The sequence below is a fragment of the Culex pipiens genome, chromosome 3, assembly GCF_016801865.2.
Source record: "Culex pipiens pallens isolate TS chromosome 3, TS_CPP_V2, whole genome shotgun sequence".
In the NCBI taxonomy this organism is placed as follows: domain Eukaryota; kingdom Metazoa; phylum Arthropoda; class Insecta; order Diptera; family Culicidae; genus Culex; species Culex pipiens.
The window spans coordinates 163,412,950-163,439,833 of NC_068939.1; the positions used below are offsets into that span (position 1 = coordinate 163,412,950).

Here is a 26,884-nt window from a genome sequence, read left to right on the forward strand (position 1 = left end):
AAAAATATACACGAAAAAAAATCCCGATATTTTATTTGACGTTTTATTACTGAGGATTGATTTTCCAAAAATAGAAATTTCCTTTGTTGACTTAAATGTGTGGGCTGTAATATGCTGATGTATAGTTTTGTCAACCTAAATTGTTCTCGGCGACAACATCTTGAGGGCAGTGTTGTTAAAATATCGGTGCAATCATTAGCCCCTCAACAACACGTAGCCACAAAAGCTGCCACGGTCGGTTCCCAATCTCGCGTTCTTTCATTGCTGTGTTCTGAGAAAACAAAAGAATCTTCGGCGAGAGTGCGTAAACCAGGAACAGAGAAGAAGCACGAGCTAAAAGAAGAGAACTCACTACCTACAGTGAGGGTCGCTATAGCTTCGATTTTTTGGTGCAGGAATCATCAAATGATAGTTTTTTTCTATCACTCATTTACAACACTGCTTGTGTAATCAGACGTTTTTTTTTTTGCATTCATTGTACTGGCAGTATGCTTTGGAATGTTCCCTTAAATGTTATTAACTTTGTTGAGGTCCTGTAAACAAATGTAAACAATGAATGAGCGGGATACACTCGATGTTTACATTTGTTAATAGAACCTAATAAAATAGTATAGAATTGTTTTTGATGCATTTAAAAAAATGTTTTTAGACTACCTCCATAAAGTTTTATCACTTTCATAAAAAAAAACTAACAGAACAATCATCTTAAGAAACCATTCTGCCCCCAGTGGATTTTTATTAAACAGTTCCAAAGCATTCAATGATTGTAACGTTCCGTATTTATTTGTTAGCTACCGGATTATTTCAAAGCATCGAACGATTTTTTAAAATCTTGTTTTGACAATCAAAATAAACATCATTTGCATGTGATATGTAAACATTTTGAAGAAAACAAAGGGCACATAAGCATTTCGATAGTCAGAACTATTTTGCAAATTCTGAGCCAACTATTTGACAAACCTCGAAGTATTAAAAGGTGGCTGGGAAGACCAGCTATTGATTTACATTTCGAAACTATGAAATATTATCGTTGGCTCAATCACAAAACCTTGTAAATCAAAATTACCCTAAAAAACAATGATTCATGCCTTACCCGTTACCCGGGAACCATTTAAGACCGTTTCACACCCGCCCGTACCAAGTCGCACCACAAACAGTAATTACCATTCGTCGACTTTTCACTGTCCAAAACTTATCCCCAAACAATCCCCGAAAAAAAAAACAATAATCTTCGCACTTGCCCATCAACACGGGGCGCCCAGCTAATTAATTCCGTGGGAACCTGTTAAAAGAACCACCACACTCCTCCTCCTCACCATTCCATCACCCAATTCATTAATTGTTGTTTCACTTTCTTCTCACTTTCAGAGTAGCGTTGACGGCTGCGAAAATGATCTGACCAACAGGGTTTTATCTGTGACCTTCCCGGCCCCCTCCGTAACCAAATCTAACCGACCACCAAGTCTTTCATTTTTAAAAGCTCTATTTTTAAAATCTCCAAGACTTTAAGACTTTTCTTCCCCACCTTCGGACGGAGGAGTTTCTGTTGGAAAAAAAACACAAGACAAAGCCAATTGTTCTGCAAGCGCAGCTGGACAGCCGTGGAAACAAAAGTGAGTGAAAGAGTTTGCAATTTGCAATTCCAACGAGGCGCAGTCCGGAACTGGCGGCGATGACCAGCAGCAGAATGCGGTTTTTAGCGCTTTTAGCGTTGCTCTGCGCACAGCAGGCGTTTGCCCATCCGGACGCAGAAGGGCAGAAGCCCGAAGAGGACGGCGACCGGGAGCTGAAAACGAACGAAGAAGGCTACGACTTCTTTTCGATCGATCAGCTGTTCATGAACAACCCGCAGTACGCGAAACTGCTGAGCGATCTGCAGGCCCACTCGTTCGGCAGCAACTGGCGGCGGAAGCGAGACGCCGGCGAGGACGTGGTGGACGTTCAGGAGCTGCGCGAGGAGCAGCCGAACCGGGAAGACGACATTGAAGAGACGGCGCCGGAAGTGGCGGCGGAATCGCGCGAGGAAACCGCCACGACTGCTGCGATCGCCGAGATCACCGAGGTGATGCGCGATACGAAGGAGCAATCGCAGGAAACTCAGGAGTCGGAAGGTCGCACGACACCGCTCAAGACCGCCAGCCCGTCGTCCACGACGGCAGCCGTCGCGTCGTCCAGTTCGCTTCCGTCCAGCACCACCGCGTCCGCGTCGTTCGGCTTCTCCGGCTCGACGGAAGCGACCCGTGGCCGGCCCGAGGAACCCACCACCAGTGCGTCACCCATCCGGAGCAGCACCCCGCGCCGGCTCCTCCACAAGGGGGGCAACAAAAACAAGAACAAGCAAGGCGGCGGCGGCGGCAACAAGAACAAACAGGACAGCGTGACCGCCCAGAACGTCAACAAGTTCACCGTGACCAACACGCCGACCATTAGCGCGGCGTCGACCCCGTCGCAAGTGACCGCGTCCGTCAGCCCAAACTCGCAGGCCACCAGCAGCAGCAGCAGTGTCAGCACCAGTTCCAACATGGCGGACGCAGCCGCTGCCGTCGCAGCCAGTACGGCCGGTAACGCGACAGCCGCTGGTAACAAAGATAAGGTAAGTAGGCTGTGGGTGTGCGTTTGGGAGGGTTACTAGATCGGACAAAGAACCCGCCTGCGGCGGCCGCTCTCCTGGCTGCGAGAAAGTGTGGCCAGCAGCAGGCCATGACAAGACGGTGGGTCGGTGGGATTAAACTGACTTGGGGATTATTTTTTTGGGTAGCATAGTTGAAACCAACGCGAGCAATGAGCAAATTTCACTTTGGCTCGTGGCTCGTAAAAGTTAATTAATTTGGGAAAAAAGGTTGCGGGTTTCACAAAGACGGACCTGTTGCGTTACTTTCTGTACGAGCGTGTAATGTCTGTAGGGAAAAAGTTTGAGATACTGCTCAATTACCAATCAGCAGACTTCCCGCTGGCCGGCAGTGCAATTATGGGGAAGTATAGTTTTAATAAGTATCAGTTTGTTTTTGTCATTTAGGTCCAAAATGCATCCAAAAAACTACGATATCAACACAGATTATAAACAGACTACAGTTACTTTGTGACCTAGCGTTTAATGAACTTTTCTTTATAAACACTCGAAATAAGTGAGAAAAACAAAATTAGGTAAATCTGCTGCCATTTGAAAACTGTTTTAAAGCTACTTTCGCACTGATTGATGCACAACGTAATCAACCTTTAACGAATCCCGGAAGCTTAGCGTTGCCACTGGTAAATGTCCTATCCCACACTACGGCCACCGTGGACACCTTTGACCCTTGGGCAGTAACAGTACCGCATAATGCCACCACACACAATCCAGCGAACGATCTAATCAGGCTCTTGGCCGCGATAACCGGCCACAGACCGTACGGTAATTTTCGCCAACCAACTCTATCAGCGGTGCCTAATCTTAACCAGCAGCGGTGGGCACCCCAGTTGGTCGTGGTCGCTGCAGAACACCGTTACGCCGCGACCTTTGTGAAGTCGATCAAATTATCACTTCTTCGTGGGTACAGTCTTGCAGCTTGGACCAGAGTTGCGAGCGGGGCAAACTAAGAGATGAAAATTTCTCGCTACAAATTATAGATATTAGGAAGGAAGGGTGTCGATGGGCCAGGTCGCCAGCGCACTGATTGGGGGTCCTCCCAGCCCTTGAACCAAATTCCATAAGGTATTGGACTCTACGCAAGTGCCCACCGGATTCCGTCGAGGGGGTCCAAAGCCCGCGGGGTTGCGCAGGACAGGTGAAACCCCCATTGAAAAGTCATTCTCGACTAGGGAAGAGAGATATAAATGGGTTTGCCGAGACCCTTTAAAAGGAGGCTATTAGTGTGACCCAGATACGGTCGGGAGGGGAGTGTGCCCTTCATTGAACTTCGGCTTTCAATGGAATCCCGCGCAAGAATGGTCGTCGGGATTGTGCGCTGGAATGTGCACCACGCGCGCGAGTGGACAATTTTTCCGCCCTGTTCATTAGCTGACTTCTGAATGATGAAGAATGTATTTGCAAGCGATCTTGCGGATTTAGTGCAATCTTCAGGAATGTGCTCGCGATGATACCGTCAATGTCAGCTGAGTTCTGCAACTTTTGCCCACAAAAACTAGATTGGCGAAACGCCCAACTTTTCTTCGCCAGATAAACACTATTTAAAAGTACTTTTTGCAATTCCGTCCTGAAACTTCTTACTTTTCCTGTCATTCTTGAACGACGAAACAGCCTACTTTGCTGTACCAAAAATAACAGAATCGAATAGTAACTCTTTTCAAAACAAATTCTGAAAAGTTCTACTTTTCAGCACTGAAATGGAAATGGAAGTTGAACTTTTCAGCACTTGTTAGGAAAAGTTATACTTTTCAACATATTTTAATTTGAACGATTCATTGACTCAATGCATGAACATTTGTCCTATAATTCTATCCAAAAGGTGTTTTTCGGAATTGCAAAATAGTAGTTTATGCAACAAGTTGCAAAAGAGGATTTTTTCAGTACGAGTCGTACATTTATCCAACGAGGTTGAATAGATACGAAGAGTGCTGAAAAAATCAAGTTTTGCAACGAGTTCCACACAACATTTTTTGCAATTCCAAAAAACACACACTGAGTGAAATTTTATGTAAAATTTTCATGTATTTTGTCAATAAATCGTTTAAATCAAAAAAAATGTTGAAAAAGTGTTACTTTTTGAAACAAGTGCTGAAAAGTTCAACTTTTCAGCACCCATTTGAGTGCTAAAAGTAGAACTTTTAGCATTTATTTTGAAAAGTGTTGCTATTCGATTCTGTTATTTTTGGTACAGAAAAGTAGGCTATTTCGTCGTTCAAGAATGACAGGAAAAGTGTTTAGTTTCACGACGAAATTGCAAAAAAACGTTGCATGGAACTCGTTGCAAAACTTGATTTTTCATCACTCGTCGTATTTATCTAACTCGGTGAACCTCGTTAGATAAATGTACGGCTCGTGCTGAAAAAATCCTCTTTTTGCAACTTGTTGCATAAACTACTATTTCAGCACCCATTTGAGTGCAGAGAAGTTTAAGTTTTCCGCATTTTCGGTACTTTTGGGGAAACAAACGTTTCAATGGATAAATCCAATTCAAAGGGCGTTTTCAGAGTTGCAAAATATTTTGAATTCAACTCGTTGCAAGACTTGATTTTTGTTTTATCAGTCGTCGTTTTTATCCAACTCGACAAACCTGGGTGAATTAAACTTGTGTTAATATAATGTTCACAGCAAAAAATCCGATGGTAAAATCGCATGCAAATGCAAGCACATCACCGTTTTGAGAAAAAGCATGTAATATTGTATGAGAAAACGAGCTAGTCGAGAGGGTTGGGGCGCGAACTTGGTAATCTGGAGACGACTTTCGCCAGATGGATGTTTTTTTTGGGGAGTGCGAAATCTTTTTTTTTCTTCCGTACATGCTTTTTGTGTACACGTTTTCTCATACAATATTACATGATTTTTCTCACAAAGGTGATGTGCATGATTTTGCATGCGGTTTTACACGGATTTTGTTTACTTTGTTCTGTCAGAACGACACGGAATAGGTCCAATGAACCCCGTGAATGTTGAAATATTATTTTGAATTAAATATTTGAACTATTGGTAGAGAGTTGTTCAAAATACCAAATGAAGAAGATTTCAATTTGAAAATGTTTTAGAAAAAAGTTTGTCATAACTACGAACATTAAAATAACAAGCAATTTTTAAATTCTCAAATTCTGTCATTATTATCTCAAGCAACATAAGCTCCAATTTCTGTTTAAAAAAACAGATTTCAAGCTCATAAATGCTTAGGCACCAGCCCTAACTGTTGATGCTGGGCTTGAATCTGTCGGTTGCAATTTTTTTGTGTTTACAAGAATTGTACATGCAATGTTTACATGATTTTGCAAGCGATTTTACCATCAGATTTTTTGCTGCAAATATTTAAAATTTATGATCATTTTCAGAAAAATCATTTATGCATCATTTTTTTAAATGATATTTTAGATAAGTTAAAACATTTTTTTCACAAAATGGTTTATTTTTTAACATTGAATATTGGACCATTATTTGTTGAAATATTTGCCTTAAAAATTGAGGTGCTATATAGCTCAAAAATTTCCAGATTTTTTGTCCAAGAATCATAAAAAAAATTACAAAAATTAAAAATACGAATATTTGAAAATTTAATTTCTGTAATAACAAATCATTTAAAAGCAAAATTATGTTTCTGTGTGCTTATTTTTTTTCAGAATAGTGCCCATCAATACCTACAACTTTGCCGAAGACACCAAATTGATCAGAAAATTTTATCAAAAAAACTTTACGTATAGAAACTTGTGTGGATGAACCAATGACTAAAAATGTCAACCAATGACAAAGTTTGAGCCAAATAAAAAAACAAAAAGAAATTGGTCTAAATCGGCCAATTTCGTTGAGAAGTTAAGTTCAAAATCATTTTGTTCACTTCACCTCATATATTTATGCGGATTTTATTAAAAGTTAATCCGCTTTTTGTTGAATAAACATTCGATAAAACTATTTTATTCAAAAAATAATGGCAACCTTTCTAAAAATCGTCTTGACGTAATTTATTACATTTGCAGATTTCAATTGAAAAATTGTAAGACTCTCACACACAAATATTTTTCGAAAAGATCAAAGAATTTTTTTAAATTGGAGCATTAGTTGTAGAGATATTTGCATAAGAAAATGCGGTGCTTTTTGGCTCAAAAAATTAAAAAAACATGTTTAAAAAATTAAAATTAAAAATTTCTTAATCCGTGATTTTTTTTTGTAATAAAATATAAAAAAGTCAGCCCAATGTTGTTTCTGTGTACTTATTTTTCCCAGAATAGTGCTCATTAAAACCGACAACTTTGTCGAAGACACCAATACGGATTTCATATTGAGATTTTCTAAACAGTGAAAATTTATTCATTTACAGGGAAAATTCACCTTATTTGGATGGATAATTGAACCAATAGTTTTTTGTATCTGAACTTCTTCCATGGATTTTTTTTTACAACAATGCTTGTTTTTGTCACGATTACAGTGATTTTGAAAATCTAACTTTTTGGGTTATTTTTTTGTTTTCTAGAAAGTTGATGAATTTGCCAATCCAAGAAACGTTGTTGAAGACACCAAAATTTTTTCTCGCAATCTATGCCTTCTACGACCAATTCTAGAGAAAGCACCAAAGCAAACCTTCAAAAATCAGTTTTTTAAACATTGCAATTAAGGGTTAAGGTTTAGAAAAAAGCACATATTCGGAGCACAATTGAAGCTTAAAAAACAAACATTTTTACTTTTTAACAGGTCAATTTGTGCTTAAGGGACAAAGTTACAGCAGTTTGAAGGTAAAAAGGGGTAATTTTTAAAAAAAAAAAACTCGAGATATTTTCATTTGAAATGTCTTATTTCCAAGGGAAACGTTTATGGGACCACTCTAACGAAATCAAATATTCAAATAAATTTTGCAAACCGTTCATTATGAAAAAAATAGACAATTCAACTTTTTTTTTTCAATAATTTAACGATGATTATCACCGTTAAACGGCCAACTTCTTAATTTTCAGAATTTCTAAAGAACTGATCAATCCACCATTTCCACCAACCGTACAAAGCACCTGCCTGAACAAAAAACTTGACCCAATTATATTACGACTCATCCCATTGAATTACATTCTATATTTCTTCCGCTCGACGAAGCCAGAAATTAACTGCTTACTGCACACCATACCACACCGCTCACACTCACATACCTCTACCCATCCTCACACATGTTAAAATCAAATCAAACAATTAAAGATCTACAATCTCTGCTGGAGACTGCCGGCTCTGCCTGCTCTGCTGCTCGCCGAAAAAAAAGAGCTTATCATACATTATGGCTCTTATTATTGCCTGTTTCTCCCCGTTTCCCACCACATCGCCCTCTCCTTTTACCCCTCCCCGCCACCCCGGAAAACCCTACCTGGTCAAAAGTGGGTCAGTCGATCTTCGCCGGCCGTCCGTTCATTCTTCGCCGCAACGTAACTTCTTCACCGATTTTCAGCCCGAAATAAAAAAAAATCATCATCATCATCAAGATGGTACACCCTACAATGAAACCCGTTATCGCGATATCATCGTTTATGGTTTCAGGAAGAGGAAGCAAGGTGTTGTGTTTAAAGTGAGCTAAACTACACTAATAAACAGCACTATCGCATACACGTACAATACGACGCAGCGTGTTTGGCAAATTCTTTACTGTTTTTGAAGAAAAAAGTGGGATCTGGATTTGAGCAGCTGTTTGTAGAAATCTGTAAACCGTGTGAAATTTAGCAACTTCTTTTCGACTTGCTGCGAAGGTTGAAACGATCGATGAATCGTCCAAAAGAGCTAGACACAACTTTAGTGATATTTCATCAATAGCACCAAATCTATACGAACTCGTGAACGACAAGTGATTTTAAATGGAGAAAATCCAAACTCAGTTAAAATGCATCTTAAGCTGCATTGTAATGAAATAAATGTTTATGCAACATGTTGCAAAAAGAAGATTTTTTCAGCACCGAGTCGTACATTTATCCAACGAGTTTCACCGAGTTGAATAAATACGACGAGTGCTAAAAAAATCAAGTTTTGCAACGAGTTCTATACAACATTTTTTGCAATTCCAAAAAACACCCTTTGAGTGAAATTACAGTCTCTCTGGCTGTCGATTTTCTCGATATCAATATCGATGTATGCTTCAGTTCCTTCAAACTGCATACTTCGATTGGCTTTATTCCTTGACATTTTCTCTTGCATGAAGGATCTCTTCCTCGACGGTCCCTTGGATTCTGTTTGCTTTTAAAATCTCTTCCGGTTGTCAATATTGTCACTATCTCATGGCTTGCATAGACATTTTTCTTTGCGAAACGAAGCTTTGAAGGGTGTTTGACATTAGTTTGTTTTTGTTTTCTGGACGTTGCCATGATTCTCTCCCATAGCTGGGTACCAAGAAAAACATATTTTCAAATCGAGTCATCATTTTGCATCGTTCTGTAAACTGATGATTCTCTTCCTCGGCGGTCCCTTGGATATTGACAACCAGAGAGTCGACTGTATATGTCAAATGTTCACTTTTCAAAAAATGTATTTCCAAGTAGATCTTTTCAGCATTTATTTTGAAAAATGTTGCTATTTGATTCTGTTATTTCTGGTGCAGAAAAGTAGGCTTTTTCATTGTTCAAGAATGACAGGAAAAGTAATAAGTTTCACGACGGATTTGCAAAAAAAAAAATATTCGATTTAATTTCACACTAGAGCTTCTGAAACCACTTTGTTTTTGCATTTTAATTTGGTCGAACGGCTCTTGAGCCTTTTGGAGTACTTTTTCTATCACCAATGGGGAAATTTCGTTCGTTCATACTAAGCTTCACACAATGTTGACAGCTGGACTGGACTATTCAGGAACATTTTTTTTTTAGCTTTGGTGTGTTCGACCAAGTTATAGAGCATTAAACTTTTAAGGAAAATCTCACTTTGGGATGCTGCTGAAAAATCCATAAGATAATTGGGTTTTTAATACATGTTTATTTTTATTTTTCCCATACAAACATCACCTTCGAGTATCAATAGGTAAATATTGACGGATTTTGGTAATATTTGGCCCAGAGTCCTAAAATAGCCTTGAAAAAGTGTTATACACTCATAAAAAATGCTATTAAAATAAATATTCAAAAATCGGTATCTTTTGTACTGTTTTCCTGATAGATAACTCGACATCAAACCAATTGAAAATATTTTACAAAATAAAGCGGCCAGCCCTACTGCGTTGGGTTTACCGCAGAAAGGTTTCTGTGAATGTATCATATTTAACAGAGTCTAAAAGAGAGGAAAGATGCGTGGGAATATCGTTTTCTAGTTTTACCCACTGAAAAGTGATTTTTTTTTTTGCATAAAAAAATTCTGTTGTAGTCATGACCAAGCCAACCATATCTTGAAATTTGTGTTTCAAAAAATTGTCATCAACACCTTTTCAATACTTCCAATATTTGGATGAAGATTTCTCAGGAAAAGTTGGTCCGAATTCCAATGTTAAAAAAAATGTGTTGGACGGATAAAAATAAATATGAAGTTCAAAATTTCTCTAAACAGATCGAAGGGAATAAATAAGTATTACTTAAAAAATAAATTTCCAATGCTAAAACTTTTTTGCTAAAAACATACTAGCCACAATAGACATGAGAACAATCCAGGTCATATTAATTATAACTACTTTATGTGGTAACATTTCTTAGTTTAATAAATGTATTGTTCCAATTTTCAGCAAATAAAAATATTGAATTTTTCGATAATTTCTAACACTCGATTTGTATTTTTTTTCGAATTTTTAACATTCAGCAATTCTTTCAACAGTATTTGTACTCTTGCTCATATGATAGAAGTAAGGCCTGCAAGACTCAGCCAAATTCAATTTCCAGCATCTATCCACAATATATACAACGATTTTTCTTCAATTATTGGTTAAAAAACCAACTCATTACTGCGATTAACATTCTGTAATTAGGTACATTGCGCCAAAGGTCCTTTTTCCGGACGGGAAGCTTCGATGAATAGATATTTCAATGAAAGTTTTTTTTTATATAATAAATAAACGAAAATTATTCTTATTTAATGTAGATGCGACCTTTTTCCAAATAATGCAGAAAACAAACATTTTCAGAAAAATTAACTTCTAACATGTTTTTCAAGATCTGGTCATGTTTTATAGAACTGAACAAAAAAATATTTTAACCCTCTACTGCCCAAATTTTTTTTTCGAAAATATTTATTTTTCCCGTGTTTAGGAGGTCATTTTGAGCAACTTTTGTTCTACGAAAAACTTTACTTCTCTTGTTTTATGTTTTTCTTGTTTCATTTTTAGTATTTTAATTTGCATTTATCTTGTTTAGTTTATGTTTGTTTTTGGTGTTATTTGGCCTACTCTACCACATAATATAATTACATTTCGCCTATCTAATTTTTTCATGTTTTTACAGTCACTTTTTCAATTTTTTGCAAGTTTTTCACATTTTCTGCTATAAAATCGCACCATCATCATTTAAATTGCAAAAAAATGCGTAGAGACATAGTCTGGGACACTACAAAAATTACTGCATACTTCTTTTTACTGAAAATATTGGAAATGTTAGTGAAAAACACAGCCTAAGTTGACCCCTAAAAAAATGACATTTTTAAAAACATTGGCAAAGTCACATAAAACAAGTTAAACTTCCAACCCTGAAATTTTCTAAAATTTTAAGAGATCTTATTTCCAGTGCTTTTTAAAGATCAAAAATTGGTTGAAAAATTGATTTTTGGCGATTTTTCAAATCGAAGCCCGTCTAGAGGCGGGGTTAGGTTGTAGAGGGTTAATAACTCATGGATTTGTTTAACAGTTAGTTTTCTAAACCTGGCTCATGTTTGAAAGAAGTTAAAACTCATAGAAATATTCTTTCCAACACATTTTTTTTTAAATGCTGATCATGTTCGAAAAAAAATAAAAAAAACTGACAGAAATATTTTGAAAGATGTGATTTTTTTTATACACTTTCAGAATTGAAAAAAAAAATCATTCCACACTACAAAAAAAAAGTGGAATTTTCGAATGTTGAAAATTTGGTAGATTGAATATTACCTCTTTTTTGAGGAATATGGCTGGATTTTGAAGACCGTGTTGGTTGTATTAAAAAGAATGCAAAAAAATCCCAGAAATGAATAAAATCATCTTTTGAATCGTCTAATGGTTTCGTAAAATTTAAATAAAAGCAAAAATCAAGTTATAATTTTTTTTAACTAAATTATTTTCAAGGAACTGATTAGGTTAGGTTGAAAAGACAACAAAAACTCAAAAAAATGAATAATATTATCTAGTCTGGTAATGTTTGAAAAAATGTTAAAATTCACACAAATGACTTTTTTTATTTGATGACTATAGGAAGTGCTCCGAACCCACGTTCTGTGTAATTTCAGTATTTTTTGCAAGTGGAGTATTTTTTTATTTCCACCTTGCGAAAATAATTGCCTTTTTGGCATGGTTTTTATTCAACACATAAATGATTGTCATGTTTTTGATTTGCGTTTTTTTTCAGATACTCTTTTAACTCGAATTTGCATCAACGAAAATTCATTTTATTAGAAAAGTTAACCCAAAACTTTAAAAGTTGTAAAATTGAGACAGGAACGCCAACTGTGCAACAGACCCTAAAATTTTCAACTGAAGAAAAACTGCAATCATAGACAAATAGATTATTTATTATTAGATTTGAAATATTTATATTCTTTTATCATATATAATTCTCATCACCGGAAAACATTGTATAAAAGCCCACGCCGACACATAATTTTTAACCGTTTCAAATGACCATCATTTCCGGTTCCTGCCCGTCAAAGAGACACAAACACTCTAGCTCTGCTACACCAGCTTCCCCGTTCCTCCCTCCCCTTTGCACACGAAACCGATATTCAATTAGCATAAATTAATAAACTGATTGGAACGTAATTACTCAATGCCACGCCACTGACTGTGCTGTGTCCAGGTCCCCCACAAACGAACGACCTTCCCTGTGCCAAAGTCCCTCACGCTTCCCCCTTGTGTTACACAACAACTTTCGCAACTGCGCTACTGGACGTCGTCGTCGTCGTTCTGGCCATTCATCATCATCTGGGTGCCAGCCCCAGCCAAGCGTAACGTAACGGGTAAAGACGACTCGTAAACAACTTCTGGGCAGGTCGAGTTCTCAAGACTTGAAGATTTCTTTTTTTCTTGGAACTTCTCCAAGAACAACCGGGAACTTCCTAGCACGCGTCGTCTTCCTCAACCTCAAGTTGAGGGAAAGTCTACCTTCTCCGAGACCTATAATAAACGGTTCGTAATTAGCAATTCTCCATTACTTGGGAAGAACGAATCTGGGTAGCGGCCCACGTAATGAATGTGTATGTTTAGACTGAGACAGCTTATAAGCATTAAGGTAGCATTACAAATGGATATTGAGCTGTAAAACTTAAAACATCCTGTCAAAATGCACATGCTCAGTGCTAAGTTTAGGAAGATTATGAAATTTCAGCACTACATTGGCTCTTTATGCGTATATAGTGCTGAGCTCAAGCTGAATTAGTGCCAAGTTATTGCTACAACCCGTTTGAGGTCTGCTAACTGGATGGCTTCTGTTTTCCCAAGTAGGCTGATTATTTCAGCGCACAATTACGCTGTCCAGATGGATTAGTTCTGCACTGGTTAATTTCTTTGCCAAGGGAGAGATCTGTAACTGTCTTGTCACGTTGTAGGATTAGCCGTTTATGATTAGTGAACGCGCCCCGATAACTGGCAATGATTGATTGTACTTGTTAACCTTTTACTAATTTTGTTAAAGCTGATTAATGTCAGCTTTTGTAACAAGTTTATTTTTTAAAAACGAAGCCATTTCCTTTCTAAATAACTCATATCATTTAATTACGTATCATTACGTAGGCTTCTAGATCTTGTAACGGTCTTCCATTAGTTTCCAAACTACGTAATGGAAACACTTCAAATTACTATAATATAACTTCATATTGAAATATTATAAATCCATCGACAATCACCCTCCCCCCTAATAATAAGTTGCCCCAAGCCTGGAGAACAGAATCCGCTTCTCGGAACAGCGTCATCATCACACACGTAGCTGTCTTTAATCGGGCTGGCATATCTGGTCCCGATCCCGTTGAACGTTCTAAAGTTCCGAGCCCTATATCTGCACTGCACACTGCTGGCTGCGGTTACATGCTCTGGAATGCAAACAAGCCCCGCTTCTTCCTAGCAGCTACGAGAGTTGGCTCGCGGAAATTGTCACGGGCTGAACCAATAAATTTGTTGCTACCGGTTATGGGTTAACCCTCACTGCACCTTGAAAAAATATTTTTTTCAATTTATCGTGTTTTAAGACTTTAATGAACTTTATTAGAAATTCAACTTGAAGACTTTGAAGTTTCAAGTCACTCGAGGGTTAACCCCTACCAACCAACCAACCGCAGAACCGTACGTACGTCATGTCAAATGTGGCTGGGCGCGCGAAAAGATTGATGTCGCGGTCGCGGCGATAATGATTATGCGCCCTCCTCATGAGTCCTCCCAGGAAGATGACCACGACGACGGTGATGGGTGGGATGATGTGTCGTCCCGTGACTAAAATGGATTTATGATGGGTCGGTGTTCTGCGTCTTCTTAAGTGAAAAGGGCCGTCCTGTGTGTCCCGAGGGGAGTTGGAAATGTAGATCATTGGGGGCTTAAGGGTGTGGGCATCTGAAAACATTAAATTTCCCGTTCAGATATTTTTTTTTCAATGCTAAAATTACTTGAAACAATCAAAAACAAAATTTTACATGAAATTGTGTAATATTTTCTCCAAATTCTGGACATGGATTCAATTTGTATTATTTTTTAATTGGCTCCAGCTAAGAGGGTGCCTTCCCAAAGATCAAAGAAGCACTTGTTTGTCATTGGTACGCAAGTATTTGGAATTCTGAAGGAATTTTCTAATCGATTTGGTGTCTACGGTAAAGTTGTACATATTAAATTTTATTTTTTTTTCATATTATTTTTCTATAAAAAAAACTATTATTTATATTTTTTTCAAACTTGTCGATAATGCGTACAAAAATGTTGCCGTCAAGTTTACAATTTAAAAAATATAATGAAAAAATAACAGACAAGAAAAAATATTCAGTATTTGTAGTAAAGTCGCATCTGCAAATAAAAAAACTTTAAATTGTTTGCCTTATTTCAAAGGTTGTCAGCGATAAAATTATCGAGGTTTGATAACGAAAACGATAGTACTATCGTTATCGTCGGGACGATAACAATAATCTATCTTTATATTGAATCTTTATATTGAACATTTTTATTAAATTGACTGAATCCACCCAAATTGTGTTGAATTTTCAAGCTTCCTCTTAGTAAATATTTTTTTTGATAAAATGTTAAGTTTCAACGTATAAATACTAAAAAAAATCACAAAATACCGTTTTTTTTCAGTACTCAAATTTTTATAATTTGCAACATGGGTATCAAACGATTTGAAATTTTGCATGCATTTTGACTGTTTTAGAGTTTTTTGAATGAAATACTAAAATTTTCACGAAATACCGTATTTTCTCGAAAATACTCGGATTTTTATAGTTCGCAATATGGGTATCAAACCATTCAAAATTTTGCATGCTTTTTCACTTTTTTTTTATGAAATTGGCATGCATTTTCATTGTTTTAGAGTTTTTTGAATGAAATACTAAAATTTTCACAAAATACCGTATTTTCTCGAAAAACCTCATATTTTTATTGTTCGCAATATGGTTTTCAAACTATTCTAAATTTTGCGAAAAAGCAGGTGAAATTTCCTTTCGTAGTACTTTCGGAGTACTTTAAAAAAAATACGGTATTTTGTGAACATTTGAGTATTTCATTTTAAAAACTCTAAAACCGGAATATACATGCAAAATTTCGAATCGTTAGGTACCCATATTGCACATTATTAAAATTTGAGTACTTTCAAAAAAATACTGTATTTTGTGATTTTTTTAAGTATTTCTAAATTGAAACTTACCATACTTCCAAAAAATATTTACTAAGAGGAAGCTTGAAAATTCAACATAATTTGGCTGTTTTAAGTCGATTTGGAAATATATTAATTATAAGTTATGTTCCGTTATCGTCGATACAATTATCGCCGATAGAATTACGATAGATTATCGTTATCGTTAGACGATAATATTATCGAGGATAATTCTATCCATTAACAACCTTGATGATTTCCAAGTTATAGCCAATATTAAACCTTATTTTTGGTAAAAATATTTATTGATTTTTTTAAAAAATATACGAATTTTGCATTTGATAATGGAACAATTTAGAAATTGTAATCCAACATTTTTGAAATTTTTCAATTCTTCCGAAGAAATATATTTTTTAAAATCTTGCCTAATATTAAAAAGAAGGTTGACAGTAAAAAGAAAATTAAATTTAAAAAATCAGAAATTATATTTTCAGAATAATTGTAGAATTTTAACAAATAATTCGACTCGTTGACTAAAAAGAAAATTAAATTTAAAAAATCAGAAATTATATTTTCAGAATTATTGTAGAATTTTAACAAATAATTCGACTCGACTCAGTACGAAGCAAATCTTTAACATAACCAGAAAAGTGTTTTAAAATTACTAAAAGTACCTTTTATTTGAGATCAATTCATACAACATTTTCAGGGAAGATTCATGAAATACAAAATAAAAAAATGAAACACTATGTTGAAGTTGAAAGTTGTTTTTTTGTAATTTACATGATTTATTGTGTAAAAAAGAAAATGACAAAAGCATCCTTATATTTTACCTCCCTTCTGTAGTTTCACCCAGGTTCTGATGTAAAATAACACACACTTTTTCTGGCTTAAAATCATTCTGGAAAAAATATGAAAAAAAAACTAGCTTAATCCACCCACATGGTTGATGCCTTCCTCACTACTTTCCCATAATTAGTCTCAATATGATGGGTTTGGACACAAATTTCATCTATTTTTTCAGATCCGGAATGAAAAAAAAACACAAAAATCACATAAGTGGTCAGAACATGGGACAGGGTTGCCAGAACTTCAATGTATTGATAACACATTTTTATACATAACTTTTGGACTACTTATCGATACTTCAAACAGTTCAATGGGAGACCACACACTAAGACGAACGAGACCGATTTGATCAAAATCGGTTGAGCCAGTGCTGAGCAAACTGAGTAACAATTTTGGCCACACACATACATACACACATACATACATACACACAGACATACATTTGTTCAGTTTTGGAGTTCTCAAAAAACTAAAAAAATTATAATTCGCAATATGGTAATCAAACGATTCGAAATTTTGCATGTATTTTAACTGCTTTAGAGATTTTTGAATGAAAAAGCAGTTAAAATTTCGCGTTGTTTGACACCCATATTGCGAACTAACAAAAAAAAAACTCTAAAACAGTGAAAATGCATAAAAAATTTCGAACCGTTTGATACCCACATTGCAAATTGTTAAAATTGGAGTATTTTTTGAAAAATATGGTATTTCGTGATTTTTTGTTTTTTTTTTGGTATGTAAACTTTGAAGCTAACAAATATATTTGATTATACGTTATTGTCCATTATCGTCGAAAAAATTATCGCCGATAGAATTATCGGAATAACGACATCGATAACGATAGACTATAGTTACCGTCCCGACGATAACGATAACCATTATCGTTATCGTTAGACGATAATTATATCGATAAGCAACCTTGGCAAAAATGTTTAAAACTTCATAAGCGAGGTGAAATTTTCTCCTTTTTCTGTATGATTTTATTGTTTACACATTGATTTAGGTATTATTACATAAAAGAGTTAAATTATGAACTGGACCCATCAGGGCTGAAAGGGTTAAATTATCAAGTAAGCTTTGCATATTTCATACAAATTCTGGCTCTGTCTGGCAGTTTTCGTGTTTCGATTGGTACTTTTGGTTTGAGATGGCCGTTCTCTAATAAGCTCCAGGTTCTCTAGGAAACAGTATCTGAACAAAAAAATAACTCCCATGTTGCACTTTCAAAATCCCGATTGTTCTCCTTTCCAGCCACTTGAACTTCATTTGACATTTATTTTAATTTGGTTCAATCTACTTTCGCCAGAAGAACTGCTCAACAATAACAATAACAACCACAATAACTCCAGCTAGAATAAGAATGGCAATTTTTAAAACTGGGAATCTGTTTCCCCTTTTCAAGACAATTTTGTTTATCACATAGCAGTGTGCCGGTTTGGTACGTGCGACAGTTTCAATGATCATTGAGCCAACATTTCTCCAACCATGGCCACGATCAACAACTCCCACAATGATGGTCTCCATACCATCCTGTCTGTACAGAAAATTATCAATACTCCACGTAGTGTTTGATTCCACAACCTCACTTGATCCAAACTGATGGTTGATGCAGCAATTACTAACTTCAACGCTGATATCTTCCGTCATGCAAACCAACTCAAAATAGCGACACGTAAAAAAGTCTATTTCCAAAAATTCCAAGTGTTCAATATTAAACGCATTGTGGCCGCTGTTGTCCGGTGTCCAGTGGTTTATTGTGCCTCGGATGACGGTGTCTGGACTGCAGGTGGACAGTTTCTGGAACGTTCTCTTTTCTGTGAATACTTCCAGAGAGTCGTTGGTTAATATTGCCCACACCGCTGACGGCAAAAGTAGTGGCCAAATGATTTGAATCAGACGAGCCATGGCGAATGTCGGCGCTAGAGACTGACTGTGGTCGGATATTCAATGGATGTCTAATTTGTAGGGATATCGTCATTATGTGTAGGTGTTATGATCACTTTTCTGGTCATTAACATTGATTGATGCATAAACCTGTGAAGTGAAATCGCTTGTTTTGTGTTCTTTCCATTATTTTTGATAGTTTGTGTCGCTGTTTAGATTCGATTGCGAGTAATGGGACCTCGTACATACATTAAAGGAAATTATTGAAGTTTCAAAATTGGCTCGTAAAATCAGGGACCTAAAAAACCATATTTTCAAAAATATACTTCAAAATTTCCATGAAAGTACATATATTGTACTGTACCGTTTTTTCTTAATTTGTGAAATCATGCGAAAAAATCTGTCAAAACTAAACTGAAACCATTAGAATCAGCTTCGAACCACATTTCTTGGTGTCGAGGATGACTTCCTGTGGTTGTGTACCACCACAGTATCCAACATCCAACAAAGCAGGCCCGTAACGGTAGATAATTTGATAAGACTGAGGTGAGAACGAATTCTACACCGTATAATAGTGATGTCTACTCTCAGCTGTGGTAGAGCGACGAGAGAGAAAGTCACTATCGGAGAAATGATCACATTTGAGAAACTGGTTCATCTCGCATGAGACTAATTGAACAGAGCACCAGCATTAGCGACCATTTGTTCGCTCTTATCGCGATAACTTGCTCTCGGTAGGAAATGACAGTTTGCGACGGGGGATTATCGTCCAATTTTCCAATTTTTGCTCTATTGAGATTTATTTATGACACATGGATTCTGTTAAGAGCTTTTTTGATTTGTTTTACAAACGAACAAAAATCTCATAAAACAATTTAAAATGCTTGGAGGGAGTAAAAGCAACTGGGTTTTGGTGACTCCTCCAGACGACTTGTCTGGACGGAGGCTGGATGTAAAAGAGGTCGTTTTGTTGGTCTTAACTTAACACGTAACATTTCACAATATTCAAACAACACTCTAACTATCACAGATCGAAAGGTAAATAATAACAAAGACTCCTACGTTGTGTTCTAAATTGACGTAAGGTGACGTTTTCCTATATTCACCACACCGCTGTCAGGAAACTAGAACACTAGAGATGTTAGGGTTCCAAAAAAACGATAAAAACGATAACAAAAACTAACACATAAATGCCCTCCACTTAAAATTATCGCTATCAGCAAAATACATCATTAAAATTTCCTCCAGTCTAGCTCTCCAAACCGGTAGTTAGCAAATTGCCCCACCCCGGCAAATCTTATCTTTGCCACCTTTTTTATTCCAATTCTTTGTTGTTGTTATTTAATTTCACGCAAACCAAACAACAACACAACAGAACGCAATAATTAAAAATTATTTGTTCTTTTCACCCACCCCGCCAACGCGTTTAGAACGTGGTGCTAATTACTGTAATTGCACGTGTAATTTTAATTTCTCCTTTCCTTTTTTTACACTTTTCGTTTTGCATTCAAACCCGTCCCCCGTTAATGTTCCTCTCTTTTTTATGTGTCGAACAAAAAAAAAACAACGAGCCCGATGAATAGTGAACAAAAATCGCCAAATGAATCTAACAGCAGGCGGTCACCCGCTCAGATCCATCTGCCCCACAGCCTGGACGGAAATCCGTTGCATGACGGTAACGTGCACCGGTTGTTCTTTTTTTAATTTTTTCGAAGCTGAGCAGTTCTCTAGGATTTCGGTCATTCGATTTTTTTTGTATTTTTTAATCCGACTGAAACTTTTTTGGTGCCTTCGGTATGCCCAAAGAAGCCATTTTGCATCATTAGTTTGTCCATATAATTTTCCATACAAATTCGGCAGCTGTCCATACAAAAATGATGTATGAAATTTCAAAAATCTGTATCTTTTGAAGGAATTTTTTGATCGATTTGGTGTCTTCGGCAAAGTTGTAGGTATGGATACGGACTACACTGGAAAAAAATAATACACGGTAAAAAAAATTTGGTGATTTTTTTATTTAACTTTTTATCACTAAAACTTGATTTACAAAAAAACACTATTTTTAATTTTTTTTATTTTTTGATATGTTTTAGAAGGCATAAAATGCCAACTTTTCAGAAATTTCCAGGTTGTGCAAAAAATCACTGACCGAGTTATGAATTTTTTAATCAATACTGATTTTTTCAAAAAATCGAAATTTTGGTCGTAAAAATTTTTCAACTTCATTTTTCGATGTAAAATCAAATTTGCAATCAAAAAGTACTTTACTGAAATTTTGATAAAGTGCACCGTTTTCAAGTTATAGCCATATTTAAGTGACTTTTTTGAAAATAGTCGCAGTTTTTCATTTTTTTAAATTAGTGCACATGTTTGCCCAGTTTTGAAAAAAATATTTTTGAAAAGCTGAGAAAATTCTCTATATTTTGCTTATTTGGACTTTGTTGATACGACCTTTAGTTGCTGAGATATTGCAATGCAAAGGTTTAAAAACAGGAAAATTGATGTTTTCTAAGTTTCACCCAAACAACCCACCATTTTCTATCGTCAATATCTCAGCAACTAATGGTCCGATTTTCAATGTTAATATATGAAACAATTGTGAAATTTTCCGATCTTTTCGAAAAAAATATTTTTGGAATTTTCAAATCAAGACTAACATTTCACAAAGGCCAAACATTCAATATTACGCCCTTTTAAAATGTTTGTCTTGATTTGAAAATTCCAAAAATATTTTTTTCGAAAAGATCGGAAAATTTCACAATTGTTTCATATATTAACATTGAAAATCGGACCATTAGTTGCTGAGATATTGACGATAGAAAATGGTGGGTTGTTTGGGTGAAACTTAGAAAACATCAATTTTCCTGTTTTTAAACCTTTGCATTGCAATATCTCAGCAACTAAAGGTCGTATCAACATAGTCCGAATAAGCAAAATATAGAGAATTTTCTCAGCTTTTCAAAAATATTTTTTTCAAAACTGGGCAAACATGTGCACTAATTTAAAAAAAATGAAAAACTGCGACTATTTTCAAAAAAGTCACTTAAATATGGCTATAACTTGAAAACGGTGCACTTTATCAAAATTTTAGTAAAGTACATTTTGATTGCAAATTTGATTTTACATCGAAAAATGAAGTTGAAAAATTTTTACGACCAAAATTTCGATTTTTTGAAAAAATCAGTATTGATTAAAAAATTCATAACTCGGTCAGTGATTTTTTGCACAACCTGGAAATTTCTGAAAAGTTGGCATTTTATGTCTTCTAAAACATATCAAAAAATAAAAAAAATTAAAAATAGTGTTTTTTTGTAAATCAAGTTTTAGTGATAAAAAGTTAAATAAAAAAATCACCAAATTTTTTTTTACCGTGTATTATTTTTTCCAGTGTAGTCCGTATCCATACCTACAACTTTGCCGAAGACACCAAATCGATCAAAAAATTCCTTCAAAAGATACAGATTTTTGAATTTTCATACATCATTTTTGTATGGACAGCTGCCGAATTTGTATGGAAAATTATATGGACAAACTAATGATGCAAAATGGCTTCTTTGGGCATACCGAAGGCACCAAAAAAGTTTCAGCCGGATTAAAAAATACAAAAATTAAAATTGAAGAAAAAAGACCGATTTCGTAGAGAATTGCTCAGCTGTTAGGTTTCAATTTCATAAATATGGAAGATTTTCGCGATTGGAAAAAACAACGCCATGTCCCAGCAATTTGCCACCGAATAGAAAAAAAACTTTTTTGCACTGGCACCTTAACGTTAAGGTGCCACTGTAGTGGACACCGCGCAAATGACTGAGAGAGATCAATGCCGACTGATTGTGTGGCGCTGTCAAAACAGTAGTTTGTACGTGGTACGGTCCGAGTAACCGGGTGGTGAACGCGGCTTGAGGAATGTTTTGGGTCGAGCGATTAGCGGAATTGTTGAGAGTTGTTTTTTTATCTTCTTTTTGATTGCTGATGAGGTCTCCTCCGTTAGGTTATGTTGATCGTCACCTCTGGGACAGGTGATCAGCGATCAGCAGTGGGACAGAAATAAGAAAACTGTTGAAAAATGTGAAAAATCTATTTTTTTTTAATTGAGACATTCTTTAGATTTATGAATAATTTTAAAAATATAAATTATTCTTAAAACGACCAAAATCTTAAACAATGTAAAATTTGAAAGGTGTAATTCTGAAAAGTAGAATATTACCTCTTTTATTTTGTAATTTTACCTCAATCTAGACTGATCTTTGATTATTTTAAGAACTTTTTTAACAAATGCTATGCTATGGAATTGAAGTTAAAAACAAAAACGCATTTTTAAAGAAAAAAATAATAAAAAAAATCATATTCGCCTTCATTTAAAAGTAAATCGTTCAAATATGAAGAGGGCTTCCAAATGTTTTCAAAATTCAGACTTAAAAGTACACAGTAAAAAAATCATTGTGATATTACATCTGAGAGTGGGTCCATCTTTTATGTCAGAAAGTTTTTTCTACTTTTTAACTTCAAATTGAGATAATATTACTTTTTTTGCAGTGTTTCACAAAATGCTCAACACATTATCACAGTTGAGCTTTTGTCAATTGATTGCAATATAAGACCAGAACAAATTTTATTTTAAGGTTTTTTTTCTCTCGACCCTAGTTGAGAGGGTGGACATTTTTTTCATATTTCAAGAATTATCTAATATAAAATAACGAAATCATCTCATAAATTAGGCTTAGTGATTTTTCACGCAAGAAAATTGCAAATTTCACGGGAACTTCAATTTCAAAACACGCAAATTTTGCGGAACTTTGAAAATCTTTAAATAACTCTGAAAATCCTATGTTTAAATCAAAAAAATCTTCACTTAATTTTAATGCGACACAAAAAATTCTTCTAATTAAAAAAAATCCTCCTGGTTTATGGATGGGCTCTATACATATTTTGAAAAAAAATTAAATTAAGTTTTCTGCGACATTTAGCCCTTTAAACATATTTTTTAGGCTTTTAGCTCACTTTTCATAAACTAAATTTAACAATTGGCAAAAATAATATAATTTTTAATAAAATTGAAATTTTTATTCTAAATGAGAAAAGAAAACAAAAAAAGTAATATTTTTTAACTTTCACTGAAAACTGAAATAATCATCCCAAATAAACAAATATTGTTAAAATTAAACTGGCCCAAAATGAAAATTTGATATGTTTTCAAAATATGATTCCAAAGATAAAAAATACTCTTAATTTTATTTTCAATAAAACAAAGCTTAAGAGCGAGTTTTTCACCGATGTGAAACAGGTCGTATCGAGGTGCTCCGATTTGGATGAAACTTTCAGGGTTTGTTTGTCTATACATGAGATGAACTCATGCCAAATATGAGCCCTCTACGACAAAGGGAAGTGGGGTAAAACGGGCATTGAAGTTTGAGGTCCAAAAAATATGAAAAATCTTAAAATTGCTCGCATTTCCGTAAAACTTCATCAATTCCAACTCTCTTAGATTCATTCGAATGGTCTTTTGAAGCCCTTCAAAATGTGCTATAGACATCCAGGATTGGTTTGACTTTTTCTCATAGCTTTTGAAAATTACTGTTAAAAATGGATTTTTTTAAAACCTTAATAACTTTTTGCAACAGCCTCCAACACTCATACTCCCATAGGTCAAAAGTTAGGGAATTTCATGGACTATAAGCCTACGGTATTAACTTTTTGGCCAATCGCAGTTTTTCTCATAGTTTTACGATTTTTCTATAACAAACATTTTACAACGTTAGTTTTTGCCCTGTAGGCCTCCATAGTGGCACTTTTTGGTCTCAATTTTTACATATTCGGAATCCTCAGGAAATTTTACATTAGATTGAGATGTTGGAGTTATGAATTTGATTAAGAAAATAATTAAATAAAACATTTCTGAAAAAAAGTTAGATTATTCATACCCTGTGTTCAATACGTCAAATGCTTTATCAAGTAGGCGAATACCTGTTTTACCCATAATCCGACAAAATGCTAAATAATATTTCAATTAATTCTAAATGGCATTTTTTCAATCAAATTCAAAATTCCAACACCTCAATCTAATGTAAAATTTCCTGAGGATTCCGAATATGTAAAAATTGAGACCAAAAAGTGCCGCTATGGAGGCCTACAGGGCAAAAACTAACGTTGTAAAATGTTTGTTATAGAAAAATCGTAAAACTATGAGAAAAACTGCGATTGGCCAAAAAGTTAATACCGTAGGCTTATAGTCCATGAAATTCCCTAACTTTTGACCTATGGGAGTATGAGTGTTGGAGGCTGTTGCAAAAAGTTATTAAGGTTTTAAAAAAATCCATTTTTAACAGTAATTTTCAAAAGCTATGAGAAAAAGTCAAACCAATCCTGGATGTCTATAGCACATTTTGAAGGGCTTCAAAAGACCATTCGAATGCATCTAAGAGAGTTGGAATTGATGAAGTTTTACGGAAATGCGAGCAATTTTATGATTTTTCAAGTTTTTTTGACCTCAAACTTCAATGCCCGTTTTACCCCACTTTCCTTTGTCGTAGAGGGCTCATATTTGGCATGAGTTCATCTCATGTATAGACAAACAAAACCTGAAAGTTTCATCCAAATCGGAGCACCTCGATACGACCTCTAGAACAAACCGAGCAGAATCTACAAATACTGCCTCTTAATTCTTTTCATTTCTTCCAAAACTAAACCTTTCAAATAAAATATCAGTAAAAATTTTAATACAATGAATGACAATATTACTGAATTCTAAAAAAACTCAAATACTAAACATTTCTTCAAATGGTTCGTATAAACTTGACATGCATATATATTCAAGCTTTTTAATTGAAAACTAATAATATTCAATGAAATTGTCTTTTTGGATTAAATATTTATTAAGTTGTTCTTGTTAATTAATAAAAATAATTGCAGAAAATTGATAAATTTCACGCCGTCCACGAAATCGTCAAAAATCACTGATCTTATATTAGTAATTAAACCAGGGGACCATTCATAAACCACGTGGATACTTTAGGGGGGGGGGGGTATGGCGATTGTCCATGCTCCATACAAAAAAGATTTTTTTTTGTATGGACAATTGTCCACGAGGGGGGGGGGGTTGAGATTACCAAAAAAAGTGTCCACGTGGTTTGTGGATGGTCCCCAGGGTCTTCACTCGCTTAATTCTACTACAGTTATTTTTATTCCTTTTTGAATTTGATAAGATATTTTGAGAAAAATCGTTACATTTTCACACAAACACCAAACTTGACGGGATTTCCCGGAAAAGCCAAATTTCACGGATTTCACGCTGTCCGCGAAATCGTGAAATTTTACTAACCCTACTCATAATGCTATATGCATTATAAAATATAATGCTACTACCAATTCTTTTAATTTATTCCAAAACTAAACCTTTCAAATAAAATTTCAGTAAAATTTTTAATACAGCGAACGAAAATATTACTAAATTTAGTAAGTTTCTAAAAAAACTCAAATACTAAACATTTCTTCAAATGGTTCGTATCAACTTGACATACATATATATTCAAGCTTTTTAATTGAAAACTAATAATATTTAATGAAATTGTCTTTTTGGATGAAATATTTATTAAGTTGTTCTTGTTAATTAATAAAAATGATTGGAGAAAATTGATAAATTGCACGAATTTTACGCCGTCCACGAAATCGTCAAAAATTACTAACCTTATATTAGTAATTAAACCAGGGTCATCACTCGCTTAATTCTACAGTAGTTCATAGAGTTTTTTTTATTCCTTTTTGAATTTGATAAAATATTTTGAGAAAAATCGTTACATTTTCACACAAACACAAAACTTTACGGGATTTCGCGGAAAAAGCCAAATTTCGCGGATTTCACGCTGTCCGCGAAATACCTTTTTCTTACTTTGTTTATTTGTTGATCTCAGTTTATTTGTTGATCTCAGAGATTTGAGATTTTTTAATAGAGAGCGGGGAAAACAAGTTTTAACAGGTGTATTCAAATCCAAGTTAGATACATTTTTTCAATTTCTATTCATACCGTCAGTAAGGGTGACTATGGGTCAAAAAACGATACACCTCTCGTATTTTCTTAATAACAAAAACAATTTAAATAACATCGAAAATCTTTCAACGTAGATTTGTTCTTAGATAGTTAACTAACATTTTCCCAAAATATGGTGTATTTTGATAAACACTACCTCAAATGCCAATTGTTTGAAAATTGACCCAATCTCACTCCTTCGAGGGGGTGACATTGGGTCAAATGAAACTAAAATGATGCTCAAATACAACGATATGGTAAAAACAAGTCATCCAACAGTGATTCTTGTTCGAGGGAATCGTATTGACACGCTACAATGTTTGAAGCGGAGATTTTCAAACATTTGGGTAGTTTTCGAGCTATTCTAACAAAAATATTAGAAAAATGATTTTTCGAGAGGTAATTTTTGGCCAATAACGTACCTAAATTTTAGACAGCTGCCAAAATAACAGGATTTGTCCTATGAACGAGATTTTTTTCTGCGAAGTCATCTTAAGATGTCCCCTACACAATCCTTTGAACAGAATTCATTTTCATTGAGTAGAACCTGAGAAATGGTAATATCCGTAAAAAATCACTTTGACCCAATCT

The 26,884-nt window shown here is 35.1% G+C and overlaps 1 protein-coding gene across 1 annotated transcript in view; it reads left to right on the forward strand.

Annotated features, from left to right (window-relative positions):
* Window positions 1–26,884, forward strand: part of LOC120425922 (uncharacterized) — a 169,574-nt gene that overhangs the window by 12,846 nt on the left and 129,844 nt on the right. The window contains exon 2 of the mRNA XM_039590542.2: window positions 1,369–2,593. Within this exon, the coding sequence (XP_039446476.1) occupies window positions 1,673–2,593 (921 nt within the window). The 5' untranslated portion in view covers window positions 1,369–1,672. The remainder of the gene's footprint in view (window positions 1–1,368; window positions 2,594–26,884) is intronic.